This window comes from Phyllostomus hastatus, unplaced genomic scaffold (genome assembly GCF_019186645.2).
Source record: "Phyllostomus hastatus isolate PE091 unplaced genomic scaffold, TTU_PhHast_1.1 phas_scaffold_345, whole genome shotgun sequence".
Classification (NCBI taxonomy): domain Eukaryota; kingdom Metazoa; phylum Chordata; class Mammalia; order Chiroptera; family Phyllostomidae; genus Phyllostomus; species Phyllostomus hastatus.
Genome location: NW_025334024.1, coordinates 2032961 through 2047224, shown reverse-complemented (window position 1 = coordinate 2047224; position 14264 = coordinate 2032961). Strand labels below are relative to the sequence as shown.

The 14264-nt window shown below is 60.2% G+C and overlaps 1 protein-coding gene across 1 annotated transcript in view; it reads left to right on the top strand.

The window, feature by feature from the left end:
• JPH3 (junctophilin 3) overlaps positions 1 to 13944 on the top strand; it is a 94228-nt gene extending 80284 nt beyond the window's left edge. Inside the window, exons 3-5 of the mRNA XM_045818446.1 lie at positions 8135 to 8259; positions 10596 to 11479; positions 13801 to 13944. Of these exons, the coding sequence (XP_045674402.1) occupies positions 8135 to 8259; positions 10596 to 11479; positions 13801 to 13881 (1090 nt within the window). The 3' untranslated portion in view covers positions 13882 to 13944. The remainder of the gene's footprint in view (positions 1 to 8134; positions 8260 to 10595; positions 11480 to 13800) is intronic.
• Positions 13945 to 14264: the final 320 nt, after the last annotated feature.

The following is a 14264-nucleotide window of genomic DNA, read 5'->3' as shown; positions in this document are numbered from 1 at the left end:
GTCTCCAGCCCAGGCACGTGCCCTGACTGGGAACCAAATCGGTGATCTTTCAGTTTGCAGGACGCCACCCAGCCCACTGAGCCACACCAGTCAGGGCGGTAGAGAGTTTGGGAATGTTCTAGACTTAGGTAGTGGTGATGGCGGCACATCTCTGTGAGTGCACTAAAACCCACCAAATTGTAAGTGGGTGGGTTGTGTATTATGTGAGTAAACCTCAACAAACCTGTTACCAAAACAGAGGGAGGAGATGGTGATTATGAAGTCCAGAGGACATCTCCCGTGTGGCCTGTCCTGGGTCACTTCTGAGGCATCAGGGGCTGCTGGGAAGGAAGACGGTGTGAGCTCTGGGAGGCGGGGGCTCCAGGTGCCCCGGGCTTGTGCACCCCGGTCTCTGTGCCTTCACATGGCCTGTCCCCTGTGTGTCTCTGTCTCCCCTGCTGTGACAGGAACACCTGCCATTGGATGTAGGGCCCACCCTCATGCAGTATGACCTTATCTGGACTGATTACGTCTGTACCAGATAAGGCCGTGTTCACAGGTTCTGGTGAACCTGGGGGGAGACATGTTTACCCCAAAGCAGATGGCTGGGGAGGACAACACCCTGAGTCATTCACCCTTGGGACTGGTCACTTTCTCCTGGACTCCTGGCACTTTTCTGAGCTGGAAGAGAACCTGGGTCATCAACTAGGCCAAACAACCCATGGAATGTGGAAGCCTGGGTTTCTGTGCCTCAGTTTCCTCATTTGTCAGAGGAGCGATACTCCCTGTGCCTGTGTTAGGGTTGTGATGGAGGTCGAGGTGAATGCTTGAAGAACAATGCCAGGTGTCCCGCTGCGGTGTCGGCGGGGGGGGGGGGACCTCTGACCCCAGGCAAATGTGTCTGCTTGGACAGAGCGGGTTGAGGGCCAGTGAGGGTGAGCCCCTCCAGGACGGGGCCCAGCATGAGCCCTGCCCCCTGCGCCTCATGGCTGCTCTGCCGCACCCCATCTTCTCTACTGTGCTTCCTTGTCTGCTCCACCTCCTTCTGTGGCTCTGGGGCTGCAGCAAGCACACAGCAGGGGCTCAACAAGTGCTGAATGGGTGGGAAGGGCGATCTCAGAAAACCCTCAGGTCCCTTTCAGTCCCTTGGTCACCAGCACTGCTGACAGCTGGGTGCCCAGGGGCTTCGTCCTGTGGGGCCCAAGGTAGAGCATGAGAGACCTTCATGTCCCACAGACCTGCCCTCGACTAGTCCACTCTGGTTGGGGGAGAAAATCCAGGTCTGAACATGGGGGAAGGGGTGGCGCGGCTGGAGACCCACCAGCAGGTCACATGTCCCACTCCTCTGCAGACAGAGGGGGGCAGCACTGGGGCAGGCGCGCCCTCATTCTGAGGGCCGGGGGCCGGAGCCGGGATGGACTGAGCTGGCTCACCTGGTGTCTGGCCAGAATACAGAGGGGCTGGAGGGCGGGGCTGTCCCTGGACTAGGGCAGATGCAGCAGAACAGTAAGCAGCAGGCAGTGAGGGAGGCACAGCATTTAGTTTCCCACCATGTGCAAAGGTTCTTAGACTGACCGTCCCGGACCACCAGCAGCCAATTCCCAGGTCCTGCCCCTGACCTGCTGAGTCAGACACGGGGGCAGCCAGGTGGGCAGGGTTTTATCACACCTGGAAAGATGCTATTTCCAAGTTAAGGTCACATTCCCAGGTTCCAGGACAAAGTTTGGAGGGACACTTTTCCGTACAGTACAGGTACTGAGGGTGGACCTGTAGGGACATGGGCAGGTCAGCCCGTGCCCCACCTGCCCCTCGTCCTGTGTGTCTGTGACCTTGACTTCCCTGAAGCCCCTGAGGTTGCAGATCTGTCCCCTGAGCTGCCTGCAAGGGCTGGCCACCCGAGTTGAAGAAGCCCAGCCCCTGCCCGCCCGCTGGTCCGCAGCAGCACAGGGACCCGGTGCACTCGGCACAGCCACTTTCCTGGGACCCCAGCTGCCTGTGGGAGCAGGCTGTGGGCGGGGTGCAGGGCCCGATCACCCTGGAGGCAGGGGGAAGAATGTGATGGAGATGCAGCCCGGAGAGGCTAGCAACAAGGAGGCCCCTGGAGCTCAGGGGCTGTCCGTGCCTTGCCCCGCAGGTGCCAGCCTGAGGCAGCCTGCCCCCAGCCAAGCCCAGCCCTTACCCATCCAGGAGCTTGGCTGTTGGCCCGTGTCCTGAAATTCTCATGATGTTAACCTTTGTGATGCACTGGGGTTTTTTTCTCTATTAAATGCATTTGTCTTGATTTCATTTTATTTTAGGGTTGGCACAGCATATTCTTTTTTATGTAGGTGTGAACATGTGTATGTGGATACATGTAAGGTGTTCGGAACTAATGTTTGTGATATATTCACTAAGCAGAGCTGGGGAGACCAACAGTGGCCCCTCAGGATGTTTCCCATTTGCCCACGTGTCCTGTGTGTTGGAGGAGCTCGCAGCAGGCAGGGCGGGGTGGCATGCCTTCCTGTCCAGGAGGGCGTGGTCTTGGGGGGTATTCATGACAGGTGCCCATCAAGGGTGGGTCTGTGGGCACTGTGAGGACAGGGCCGCGGGCCTGAGGGGTGGAGGACCCTGGCACACCCACCATGCTGGCTTTGAGGAGGGGCAGCTGGGACCGGTCCGGCAGGGCCGGGGCTGCCCAAGGACGCCATGTGCAGGGGGCGCTCCCAGGGGCAGGTCTGCTTCAGTGAGAGTCAGCCAGGCCCGAGAGCGTGGTTCTTATTTCCGAGGGTTTGGGACGAAACAGATGCATGTACAGTGAGAGAACGATCTTTGCTTGGCCTTCTGGACTCCTGCCCCCTCCCCAGGAAAGGCTGTGGGCACTGAGCTACACGTGTCCAGTGAGGACAGGGGACCGGGCGGTCCTCCACAGGTGTCTGCAGCCATATGCTGCTAGAATGCTCGTGTGCAGAATGCTTTGGAATGACGTCCCGTTAGCCCGACTTTTGGGGGATTTAAGCTGACTTCTCTGAGGTGGCACTTGTATAATAAACAAAAGTTCACATTATTCCTCTAAGTGAGGAACCATCAAACTTGCTACTTTAAAACACACCAAGATCTCACGTTTCCTTATAACTTCACCCTGTGAGCAGCCTTGTCCAGTCCAGCATGCTGTGCTTAGCTGCGGACTGCAGCACACACTGTCCCTCCAAAGCACTGAACTGCTGCTCCTCAACAACCATCCATGGCTCCCCTTTCCGCCTTCACCCAGCAGCCACTCGCTCTGCCCACCCTGCCTTCCCCTCCTCAGTCGGGCCGTGCCCCTGCCTCACCAGTGCCACCCCGCAGTCCAGAGCCTTGTTTGGGCTCCCTCTTTGTCTGCATCTGTCGTGGTCAGCGACAGTGACTGTGAAGGGTGTGGAGATCTGCCGTTAGCAGAGAGCAGAGGGTGCTCCCTCTCACACTCTCTCAAGGGGGTGCCTGCTCCCCCGGACCATCCAAGCTCGACTTCAAGGAGGAGTCTCCACAGAGCTGCGCTGGCCCTGGTCTGGCCCTGGTCCGGCCCTGAGTGCTGGTCTGCAGGGTCGCCGGGCCCTTCCGTTCATCTTCCCTGAACTCCCTTTGCGTGCCCCAGCTGCCTGCATCGAGGGTCCTGACCAGGAGCCCCCAGGGAAAGCTGTGAGGCTGAGTGAGACTTCCCCCAGGCCCAGGTCTGGGGCCTGGCCTGGCTGTCCTTTCCGGGGTCGCAGCTGGGACGTGGGCTGACGTGCACCCTGATCCTCAGCGTTGCTGTTCCCTGCACCCCTCGGTGGCCCGGGCCCAGGACACACACTCTGTCACTCTCACTCCTGGCTTCCTGCCTCTGTCCACTCCCCTCATTTCCTTGGGACCTAAAGTTATTCTGTTACGGGTCCATTCGCCTGCCTGCCCGTGTTGGGAGGTGACAGAGTACGAGGTAAGTAAAGGCTGGGATGACGAGTGGGACTGGAGACACGGATGAGCCTGGTCCCGGCCTCGTTCCCCTCCTCGGCCTTTCCAAACCCCCACCCTTGGAGCCTCCTCGCTCACGGACTCTCCCACCAGTCTTGGGAGGCCCCCATGCCCTCTCCCCGACCGCCTGGCCACTCGCTGTCTCGATTGCTCAGCTCACAGCCCCTAAAACATACTTACTTCTCAGCAGCCCATCGTCTGACACGAGTACGTTGTGTGACACTAAGAACTAGGCCCATCCCAGACCTGGTGGACAAAGTGTGTGGGTGGTTCAGGGTGGACGTCACCTGCTTGGGTCCCAGCCAGACACAGCTTTGGGGACATGCATCTGGTTGGCTGTGACACTCCTTAGCCAGCTAATTACCTGAGGTGCCTGGGATTGGGGCACTCGGCCAGTGGGTGGGAGGCCCCAGTATTCCACACAGCAGCCAGGTGCAGTTGACACCCCAGCCGTGGTGATGGGAGGTGCTGAACTGTCACTCAGAACCCCCCGGGGGCTGGGGACGTAGGTGGGAATGGGAGTGACTGGTAATGGGTCTGGGTCTCCTTTTTGGGGTGACAGAAGTGTTCTATAACTAGGTAGAGATGGTGGCTGCACAACACTCTGAACATGCTAGATGCCCCTGAACTGAACACTTTTAAATGGTTTGCTTTATGTCATATGAATTACACCTCAGTTTTTTTTAAAGAAAGGACAAAGAAAACCTTAAAAAAACCCAGAACCCTAGTTCGGCATGGTATGTCCAGAATACGCAAATTTACTGGCACAGAAAGAGCCCCGAGGTTGCCTGGGGCGGGTGGGAAGGTGTTGGGGAAGACGGGCGGGTGGGGGTGACTGGGGACGGGAACCAGGTTCTTGGGGGCGAAAGTGTTCTGGAATTGTGGTGAGGGATGCAGCACTGTGACTACACACGCTACAAACTACCGAATTTTAAGTGGAGGATTGCATAGTACATGAGTCATATCTCAATAAAACAGTTATTACCACAAACAGAATCAAAAACCAGCCCATGGTGAGTTCTGGAGAGAAGCAGCAGCATCCCAGCGGAGGTGTGTGCAGGGTCCATGGGGCTGCTGCGGGGCTGGGCTGGGACGGCACCGCTTCCCCAGGCTCCTGGGTCGCATGCTGCGCTTCTCTCCGCCGGGCCGGCGGCCTTTGCCCGCACTGTGGCCATCTCAGCTTTGGGGCACCGCGGGGCCTCGCGGAGTCTGACGGGAGCCATGAACCCTCTGCCTCTGGTGGAGGTGAAGCATATGCAGCATTCTGAACACAGAGTCCGAGGACACGGGGACCCGCCCTAAGGCCCCCGGTTCAGAGCCCCTCCGGGAGCTGTTCAGGGCCTCTGCCAGGGTCTCCGGGTTGGGGAGGCTGTGCAGCCCCAGCTGTCCGCTCACCGGGTCTCAGCCGAGGACATGAGCCAGAGAGGTGGCCGGGAGCTGCTCTGCTGGCCGTCCCGGTCCCGTCCTTTCCCCTCTGTCACTGGCACTCCCAGCCCGATGGGGGCTGGGGCCACTGAGGCTCTTGCTGGCCCTCACCGGGTCTGACCACCACCCGTGTTTCTCATGTGAGGAGCTGATGGCTCTCGAGATACAGACGCACCTCTTCCAGCCCAAATTGTTCATGAACTTGCGGCTGTGACCTTCAGGGACCACAGGACTGGAACGCTCTGGCCTCAGGTGGAAGGCTGCTCAGGCGCCTGTGGTGGGAATGGGCTAAAGGCTGCAGTAACGACTTACCTAATTGATTTATTACTGATACAAATGAAGCATTAATAATTAGTGCTTTATTAATGGCTTTGTCACCATGAAGCTCCTGCCCCTCTTCTGTTGTAATTACAACCAAGCATTCCAAAGGAATCTTCTAGAAGGTGGTGCTTCTCAGCTTATGCTCCCAAGGGACACGGAGCTGCCGCTCTCTCGAATGACAGTCATCTTTTCCCAGCTTCTAGGAGAAAACTCTGTGAAGGGGACGATTTCCTCACTGCTGCACTTTTGCAGCAGTTTTCCTCCAGGCTTCTCGGTCTTCAGGGTCGGCTCCCAGGCGCTGGAGCGGCGGGCAGGATGTGGGTGTGGCCGGGGAGGCATGTGAACAGGAGCCCTGGACACTGCTGCCCGGGCGTCCTCGGCAGCTCCCTTCGTTTCCTGGACACGTGTTCATGCTGTGACTGCGTGTGTGTGTGTGTGTGTGTGTGTGTGTGTGTGTGTGTGAGACATTTGTTTTCTTGTAGTGCAGTTGTTACTAGTGTGGTCGAGTTTTGGAAAGACTTGTCACTCACAAGGAGTGCGGGCCCCTGGGTGGGCCTGCAGCCTGTGAGGAACTTGGGTGTTGGGAAGGCCAGTCTGCTCAGAGGAGCCTTGTGGGGAGACCTCTGGGGGGAAGGCCATTTTTTTGGTCACTGCGCCTCGATTTCCCGGATGTTGGGAAGCAGTGCCCTCTGCAGCCAGGACACCAGGCAAGTGAGACATAGGGACCCATGGCAGTACCCTGCCTCGGGCGCCCCGTGCCGCCTCATGTTATAAAGGGAGGAGCGTCTCACATGGGCCTTGCTGGGGAGAGGCACAGGGCAAGTGGGGGCCACCCACACCCCAGGCCCCCGAGTCAGAGTCCCAGGACCACCGGGCTACGAGTTTCAGGGCCGCCACGTCCAGCCAACTGCCAGCCCTGTCACCGGACGCCTCCCAGAGTGGGGCGTCGCCGGGTCTGCTGCTTGGTGCAGCGTGTTCAGAATGTTTACTGACATGAGAACAAACCCATTCTGATGATGTCCCCCTGCCCTGAGGCTGTGTTTGGGGATTTCATGTGCCCCCCCCAAAAATACATGAGGTCAGTGGTGTCACAGACGTTGTAAGACCACCAGAGAAATGGGGCACAGAGACGTGTGACTTTCACTCGGCCTCTCAGCTCCTCCTAGGAGGGACTGTGCCCGTGTTCCACGTGATACCTCACCCACATTAAGATGCTGGTGGGCGGTTTGATTCCCAGTCAGGACACATGTCTGGGTTGTGGGCCAGCTCCCGAGTAGGGGGTGTGCGAGAGGCAACCACACATTGATGTTTTTCTCTCTCTCTTTCTCCTTCCCTTCCTCCCTCTCTAAACATAATAAAATCCAGAAAAGAAAAAAGGTGCTGGTGGGAGTTAGGCCTTACCTCTGGGCAGGGTCGGTGGGGAGCAGACTTGCTTTCTCTCAGCATCTGAACCGTGTTTCATGCAGACTTGGAGAAGCTTCTTAAACTCTAAGCCTGTCTCTTCCACAGACGGGTCGGTGACAGCAGCTTCCAGAAGGTGCCAGATGATGGCTGAGGGGCGCCCAGCCTGGCCTGTGCATGTGGGGTGCCTGAGTGGAAGGAGAGCCAGGCCGTGGGGGCCAGGGACCAGCTGCAGCCCCAGCTCAGGTCTCCCATGATCTCCCCCAGCTCTCAGCTCACCTGTGCTTCCTTCTCAGGGTAGAGCTTAGGGGGTTGCCGTGCCATCTGCTGGGATGAGGGAGGCCCAGTTCACACCTGATGGGACTGCCTGGGCACAGGATACTAGGCATCTGGACTGTCTGGAGAATCCCTCAGCAGAAACACGGCCTCCAGCAGGATGGGCCACAGCCTCCCTGGGCTGGACCCACGCCTGCGGCTGGGGGAGCATCTGGTTCCGTGCACTCTTGGCCTGATCTGCTGCTGGGAGCTGACTGGTCCTGCCATCGGGCTCTCTGTCCCTGCTCAAGAGCCCAGTGGGCCAGTCGCTCACCCCCTTGGGTGCAGCGGGGTACAACTGCCCCCCAAATTACATTTCTTGTCAGGTCAATGTTGATTGAGCACCTGCTCACCCCTAGAGACTCAGAGACGGGTCAGTGTGGGTCTCGGCCTTTAGTCAGCGCACACGACAGGGCAGGAGGCACACTCCTTGCTGCAGGACCTGGAGCTCTGTCCAGGACAAAGTCTCCCCTAATTTAAGGCCCAGCTTGCATCTGGGACCCGAGCGCCACACCGGTTGTGGTCCGCCCCATGCCCAAAGGCGCTGGTGGTCTGTCTGCCCTGGCTGGCACCCAGTGATGTTTGCTGAATGAATGAATGAGAGATCCGGTCTGAGGGCATAACCCCCAGGGCGCCCAGCGTCCTGTCCTGACCCAACCCACCGTGGGGACCAGCGGCCGCCCAGCCTTCTGTGCCTTCACCGCCCTCCCTGTCTCTCCCTGCCCAGGACGTCCCACTCCCGGGCCAAGGCGGAGGCAGCCCTCACCGCAGCCCAGAAGGCCCAGGAGGAGGCACGGATTGCCAGGATCACTGCCAAAGAGTTCTCACCTTCCTTCCAGCACAGGGAAAACGGTGAGTCGGGTGTGACGTGGGGGTGGGGCGGCAAGGTGCCCTCCAAGGCCACATTCCAGCAGGTTCTGCCCATCGCCACCTCACTGCGTGTTCACTCTCCCTCGTGATGGTGCATGTCCCTACAAGGGGCCTTGGCACATGCCCCCCTCAGACACACGTGTCAGAGCATGTGGTTTCAGTGTTTCTCCCCGCCTCTAGGGCTGTGCCCGTGTCCACATGTTTCTGAGCATCCCTCTCCTGATTCCCAGGATACCGAATGTGTGTGCTCTGGATGTGCATGTGGTCTGTCTCCCTCCCCTTCCCTGTTATTCTAGAACTTTCTATGATGCATGAACTATTCTAACTGCTCTGCCCACTGAGGTAGCTACTAGCCATGTGGGTACTGTGACTAGTGTGGCCGAGAACCAGCGTCCTTAGTTTTATTTGATCGTCACTAACCTATATTTAAGTGTAGACAGAGACGCGTGCCTGTTGACAGCTACGCTGGACAGAGCGGCTCTGGAACAGCGAGGGGAGCTTCCACGGTGTCCTTGGTGGGAGCTGGGAGGAGCTAGAAGCCACTGCTGGGGAACACGCCTGAGGGAGGCGGAGAGGGCTGAGAAGGGGGTGTCGATGATGAGAAGGCCTGCTGGGGCTGAGGTCCTCGCAAGCCAGACCAGCCCACCCCCCTGCCCCGTGTCCTGCCCCACTCCCCTCTGGTCTCCCTTGGAAGCTCCCGCTGCAGCAGGAGCCCTGGAGTCCAGCTAGGCCACTTCCCTCAGGGCTCTGCCTGCAAGTAGGAGACGGGGTGGAGTTGGCCGCACAGTCTCGGTCCTGAGACCACGCCCTGAGCTCACCTCCTAGAGACCCGAAGCTCCCGGCCTCACAGGCAGGGTCCTGGCCTCTGGGGCAGAGGAGGCCAGGCCTACTTCTGGGAGGCAGGAGAAGCCGAGACAGGGCACAGAGGTGTCGTAGTTTAGTCATACACATTCTGTTCCGCACTTTCACGAGGATGCTTCCGGGAACGCCACGTGCTCTGGAACTTCTAGCTGGCAGCCAGGGTGCTGGACCTGAGCATGAGGGCACCTCTCTCTGGGGTGCGGAGCCCACAGGCCAGCCAGGGAGGACCCTAGGGCTCATAGTGGACAGCTGGTCTCCTGGGGAGGCCACAGGACCCTGCAGGACTCAGTGTCCAGGCTCCTCTGTGGCCCAAGGTTCGAGGTGCAGGGGCCTGGCCCCAGAAGTCTGTATCACGGTGGGGGCAGGCCAGGAGCGTGATCACGGAGCCCTGTGATGGGGCCAGGGCTCTCCCACGTGGTGCCTGTAGGGCCCCCCACAGGGAGGGCAGTCATCCGTGTGGTTCCTCAAAAACCCTCCAGCCTGTTCCCTTCTCTGTGCTAGGAACCCGGGTGTGTGCAGGGTGGGGAGGGGTGTGGCTGCAGCCCAGTCCCCATCCTGCGGCCGCACAGGTGTGGTGGTTGAATGAGACCTGCACTCCCTGGGCCACACCCTGTGCGACAATGGGTGCAGATGCAGGGGGGCTGACTGCGTGCCTGGAGGCCCAGCATGCATGGGGCTCAGATTTCCCCACCCAGGACCACGTGGGGCCTCCCCAGGGTCTCCGCCCGCCCTTCTGTGGGACAGCCTTGGTGACTGCGCAGAGGTGTCTGCGGCTCAGCCATGTTTTGGCCCCTCTGCCTCTCAACCCCCAAAATGAGAGTGAGAGCCTCAGGCTACCAGGGGTGCCACCAACAGCATGGTGGATGTCCCCTCATAAACGGGGTGCCTGGTCCCTGCTGTACCGAGAAGTTTCTGGCCACAACAAGGGTGCTGTGTCCCCCAAGGCCTTCCCCCGCCCTGGCTCAGAGTCCCCAGTGTGGGAGCAAGGAGAGAAGCCCAACAGCAGGCTGGGAAGATGCCCCCGTTCTCTCAGAACAGGCCACCAGGAGGTCTAGACCGCCCTGAGGTGGAGGTGTCCTGTCTGGACAGGGCCGGTGGCCATAATGTTGTGGCCTCCCTCCCCAGGCCATGAGACCCCATAGGTCACTTAGCAGGAGGTGCTTCCTTCCATCCTCAGGAAGGTCCGTGGAGATAGGACCTGAGACTGCCCCCCAAAGTGGGCTGACCCCAAGTCCTTGTGCACTCTGAGCCTTGCATCAGCCCCGCAGCTGGGTACTGGGGCCAGAACTGCTGTCTTCCACCACCTGTGGTGACCTGGTCCCCCTCAAAGCACCTGAGGGGTGGGGGGCTTGGGATCCACTGTGTCCCGGACTGTTCCCCTGACGTCCTGGGGTGAGACCAGGCCTACTGTGTGAGTAAGCCAACCTGTGCGTGCCGCCTGCTCCTCCTCCACGTAGGGCTCGAGTACCAGCGGCCGAAGCACCAGGTGTCCAGCGACGACATCGAGGGGATCTCCATCGGGACGCCCATGCAGCAGGAGAGCCCGGAGCTGTACCGCAAGGGCACCACCCCCTCGGACCTGACCCCCGATGACAGCCCCCTGCAGAGCTTCCCTGCCAGCCCCTCAGCCACCCCACCACCGGCCCCCACCTCCAGGAACAAGGTCGCCCACTTCTCCAGGCAGGTATCCGTGGACGAGGAGCGAGGCGGGGACATCCAGATGCTCCTGGAGGGCAGAGGAGGGGACTACAGCCGCAACAGCTGGGGTGAGGAAAAGGCAGGGGGCTCCAGGGGGGTCCGCAGTGGCACCCTCCGCAGTGGCCAGCCCGCGGAGGACTTCCGCACCCGGGGCTCGGGCCACAAGCAGCCCGGCAACCCCAAGCCCCGGGAGCGGCGGACGGAGTCGCCCCCTGCGTTCTCCTGGACTTCCCACCCTCGGGCCGGCAACCCCGGCTCGGGGGGCGCCAAGCTGCTGGAGCTGGATGAGGAAAAGCTGAGCAACTACGAGATGGAAATGAAGCCCCTGCTGAGGGTGGACTCCCACGTGCAGGAAGCGCACCATCAGAAGAGACGCTACAGCAGGGGGGCTGCCTGCCGGGGCCAGGGCGAGGACCGGGGCTTTGGGGTGCAGAGACTGAGATCCAAGTCCCAGAACAAGGAGAACGCCCGGCCGGCCGCGAGCGCAGAGCCCGCGGTGCAGAGACTGGAGAGCTTGCGGCTGGGGGACAGGGCTGAGCACCGGCTGCTGCGCTGGGACCTGACCTTCTCCCCACCCCAGAAGTCCTCGCCCGTGGCACTGGAATCGGACGAGGAGAACGGGGATGAGCTCAAGTCCAGCACGGTAAGTGGACGCCCGACAGTCCTGGGGAGTGAGCGCCCAGGTCCACCAACCGGGACACCAAGCTCTGAGACTTCTGAGGAGTCCTCCTCCAGCTGCAGGCTGGCAGGCAGGGGCAGCAGGAGGAGTGGCTCTCAGGGTGCCGGCGCTGGCTTCCACAGCAGGGCCCTCGCCTGCAGGCAGTGGGCTGGGCGGCACTTCCTGCAGGCGGGTCCTCGAGAGGTCACTCCCCGGGTTGATGCCGCAGTGAAAGCACGTGGACGGCTGGGGAAGCTCCCAACATGACGCTGGGCAGCAGGGGGCCCAGGGGTCACCCAGACCTTTCCCCAGCTCGCTCCGAACGCCCAGCTGTGCAGGAGGGTCCTCCCTGCACTGCAGGCTGTCTCCTGGTAAGAAGTCCTCGCCAGCACTGTCTCTGAGAAGTCTCCCAGTCCTGGAGACAGAGGGCCAGACACAGGGAGCAGGTAGCGTGTCAAGCCGGGGCAGGTCCCCTCTGTCCAGGGCACACCGTTTACTTATGGCCAGGCACGGTGTTCCCCCCATATGCCAGAACACACAAGTCTTGCTCCAACATAACCTGCTTTCTGACGGGTGAGCCAGGGCTCTCCACTTGTGGGCCCGTGGCACTGCACAGACATTCTCTGGGAGTTCCTTAGTGAGGCTTCTGGCCCACACCAGGTTGGTGGGCGGGACCCTGGGGCTGCTCAGGAGGGAGGGCCTGCCTCTCAGGTGCGAGCGCTGCCTGGAAGCCCTCCTGACCCAAAGCGCACAGGATGGAGGGAAGAACAGTTCCCTGGACAGGACTCTGTGAGGAGGGGGCAGCTGGGGAGGGCTCTCGTACCCAGAAGACCTTTTGTCAGGAGGCCTCCACCTGTAAGCAGACACACTTTGGTCCCTTGGCGAAGTGGCAGCGGGAAGGGCCAATGGAACACTTCAGACCCACACGCCAGGGCGACACTCCCACAGGGTCCCCCACGATCCCACCTGCAGTCTCACTGGTACAAGGGGAGCGCAGGGGGGCTGCCTCATAGGCAGGCAGAGCCTGGCACCCGCGCTTCTCGAGTCCAGACCTCAGGACTCTGGGGCCCCATCTGGGTGTTGTCACGGCATGTGGAAGAGAGGCTTCCTGCTGGCAGACGGTCTGCTGGCTCCTGAGGCCATTTGTGCTCCCTTGATACCACTGTGAGCGTGCCTTTCTTGCTGGTGGGCAGCTCCTTAAAATGCCCCTGCCCACCCCCTCCTAGCCCCTCCAGGAGCACAGCCCCTGGGACCCAAGCCCCAGCTGGGGCTCGCAACTCCATTTTCCTCATCCCGGCAGCTGGCCGTGCGGGTGCATGTGCACCCATATGTATGTGGTGCCTGTCCACGTGGTGTGTACCCCCACCCGTGTGCACACGTATACGTGGCCACCTCAGGAACAGCCAGGTGAAGGGGCAGGGGTGGGAGGTGCAGGAAGGATTCCACATTCGGCCCACTTAACGGTGTCCGCACATCTAGGCGCTTTAACATGAAGCTCTGTTGAGTAGAAGCCAGACTTCCAGTTGCGCACCCCTCCTTACTCCACCAGACCAACACCTGGTCCTGAGGGGCAGCTGGGGACCCCGAGGTGGGGGGCAACCATGGCTGAGGCCTTGGGTGCTACCTCTCATCCTGCCCTGGGGGACAGCCCCCACACCCCTCACTGAGAGGCTTCAAGGCCGGGAGGCAAGAGGAGGAGCGCCTGTGGTCTGAGGCGCTCTGGGGCGCCAGGCCCCCCACGCCCCAGGAACTGCTCGAAGGAAAGCCCTCCTTCCTGCTCCCGAGGGGCCGGGCTGCGTGGGGATGGCAGTGAGCACAGGGCTGGAGCAGCTTCCGGGAAGATGGGTTCACGGGCCTATTGGAGGCTTCTCCCCTGGCCGGTTATTGGATCTCAGGATGAATTTAGGGGCCCTCTGGGGAGGCTGTGTCTGAAACTGAGTGGCATCAGAAGTCCCAGCTGTGCAGAGCTGGAAGCAAAAATAACGTGGGCGGGGGATGCTTGCTTGGCCCTGGGAGAGATGCCCGAGTTTCCAGAGCCACGAGGGGAGGGGTCTGAGAGCAGCAGCTGCAGACTGACCATCACATGGGCGCCCTGCCCCCCAGTCTGACCTCTGAGGGGCTCCCACTCTGAAGAGCCAGACGTCGGGTTTCTGCTGTCTCCTAAGAGATCCGTCACCCGCCCACCCTCTCGGATCTCCTGCTGTGGCCTGGGGCTGGGAGGGCCAGCGGGGCAGTAGGGGCGTTGGCCAGAGAGAGCACACTCCAGACCAGGCCTCGGGCTCACTTCTCCTCTCCTTCTGTTCCAGGGCTCGGCTCCCATCCTGGTAGCCATGGTGATCTTGCTCAACATCGGAGTCGCCATTTTGTTTATTAACTTTTTCATCTGATGAGATTGTCACATTAGCAAAAATACCAGTTGGTGTGCAAAAGGGGGACGTTAAAAGCAAAACAACAAAAGGGAAAGGATCATAACTCAGATAGCCCATGGCTACTTCCAAGTTTCTTCACAGAACAACACGATTGGGTATTACTCACAGTTTGCCTTTTTTTCTGGGTAATGTTTTTTGGATTTTAGCCAGAATTCTTTGCTTGTATAACACTCTGCTGTGTGGCATGGCAGAAGGAGGCCAGCACGCCGACCCTCCAGCTTGAAGTGGAAAGAAAAGGGATCCCGGCATATCAGCGGCAAAAAAATAAAATCATCATCGTCATCAATGTCATCACACTCCTGCCTGGGACGTGGAGGAGGCGGCAGCCCAAGGAAGACCCC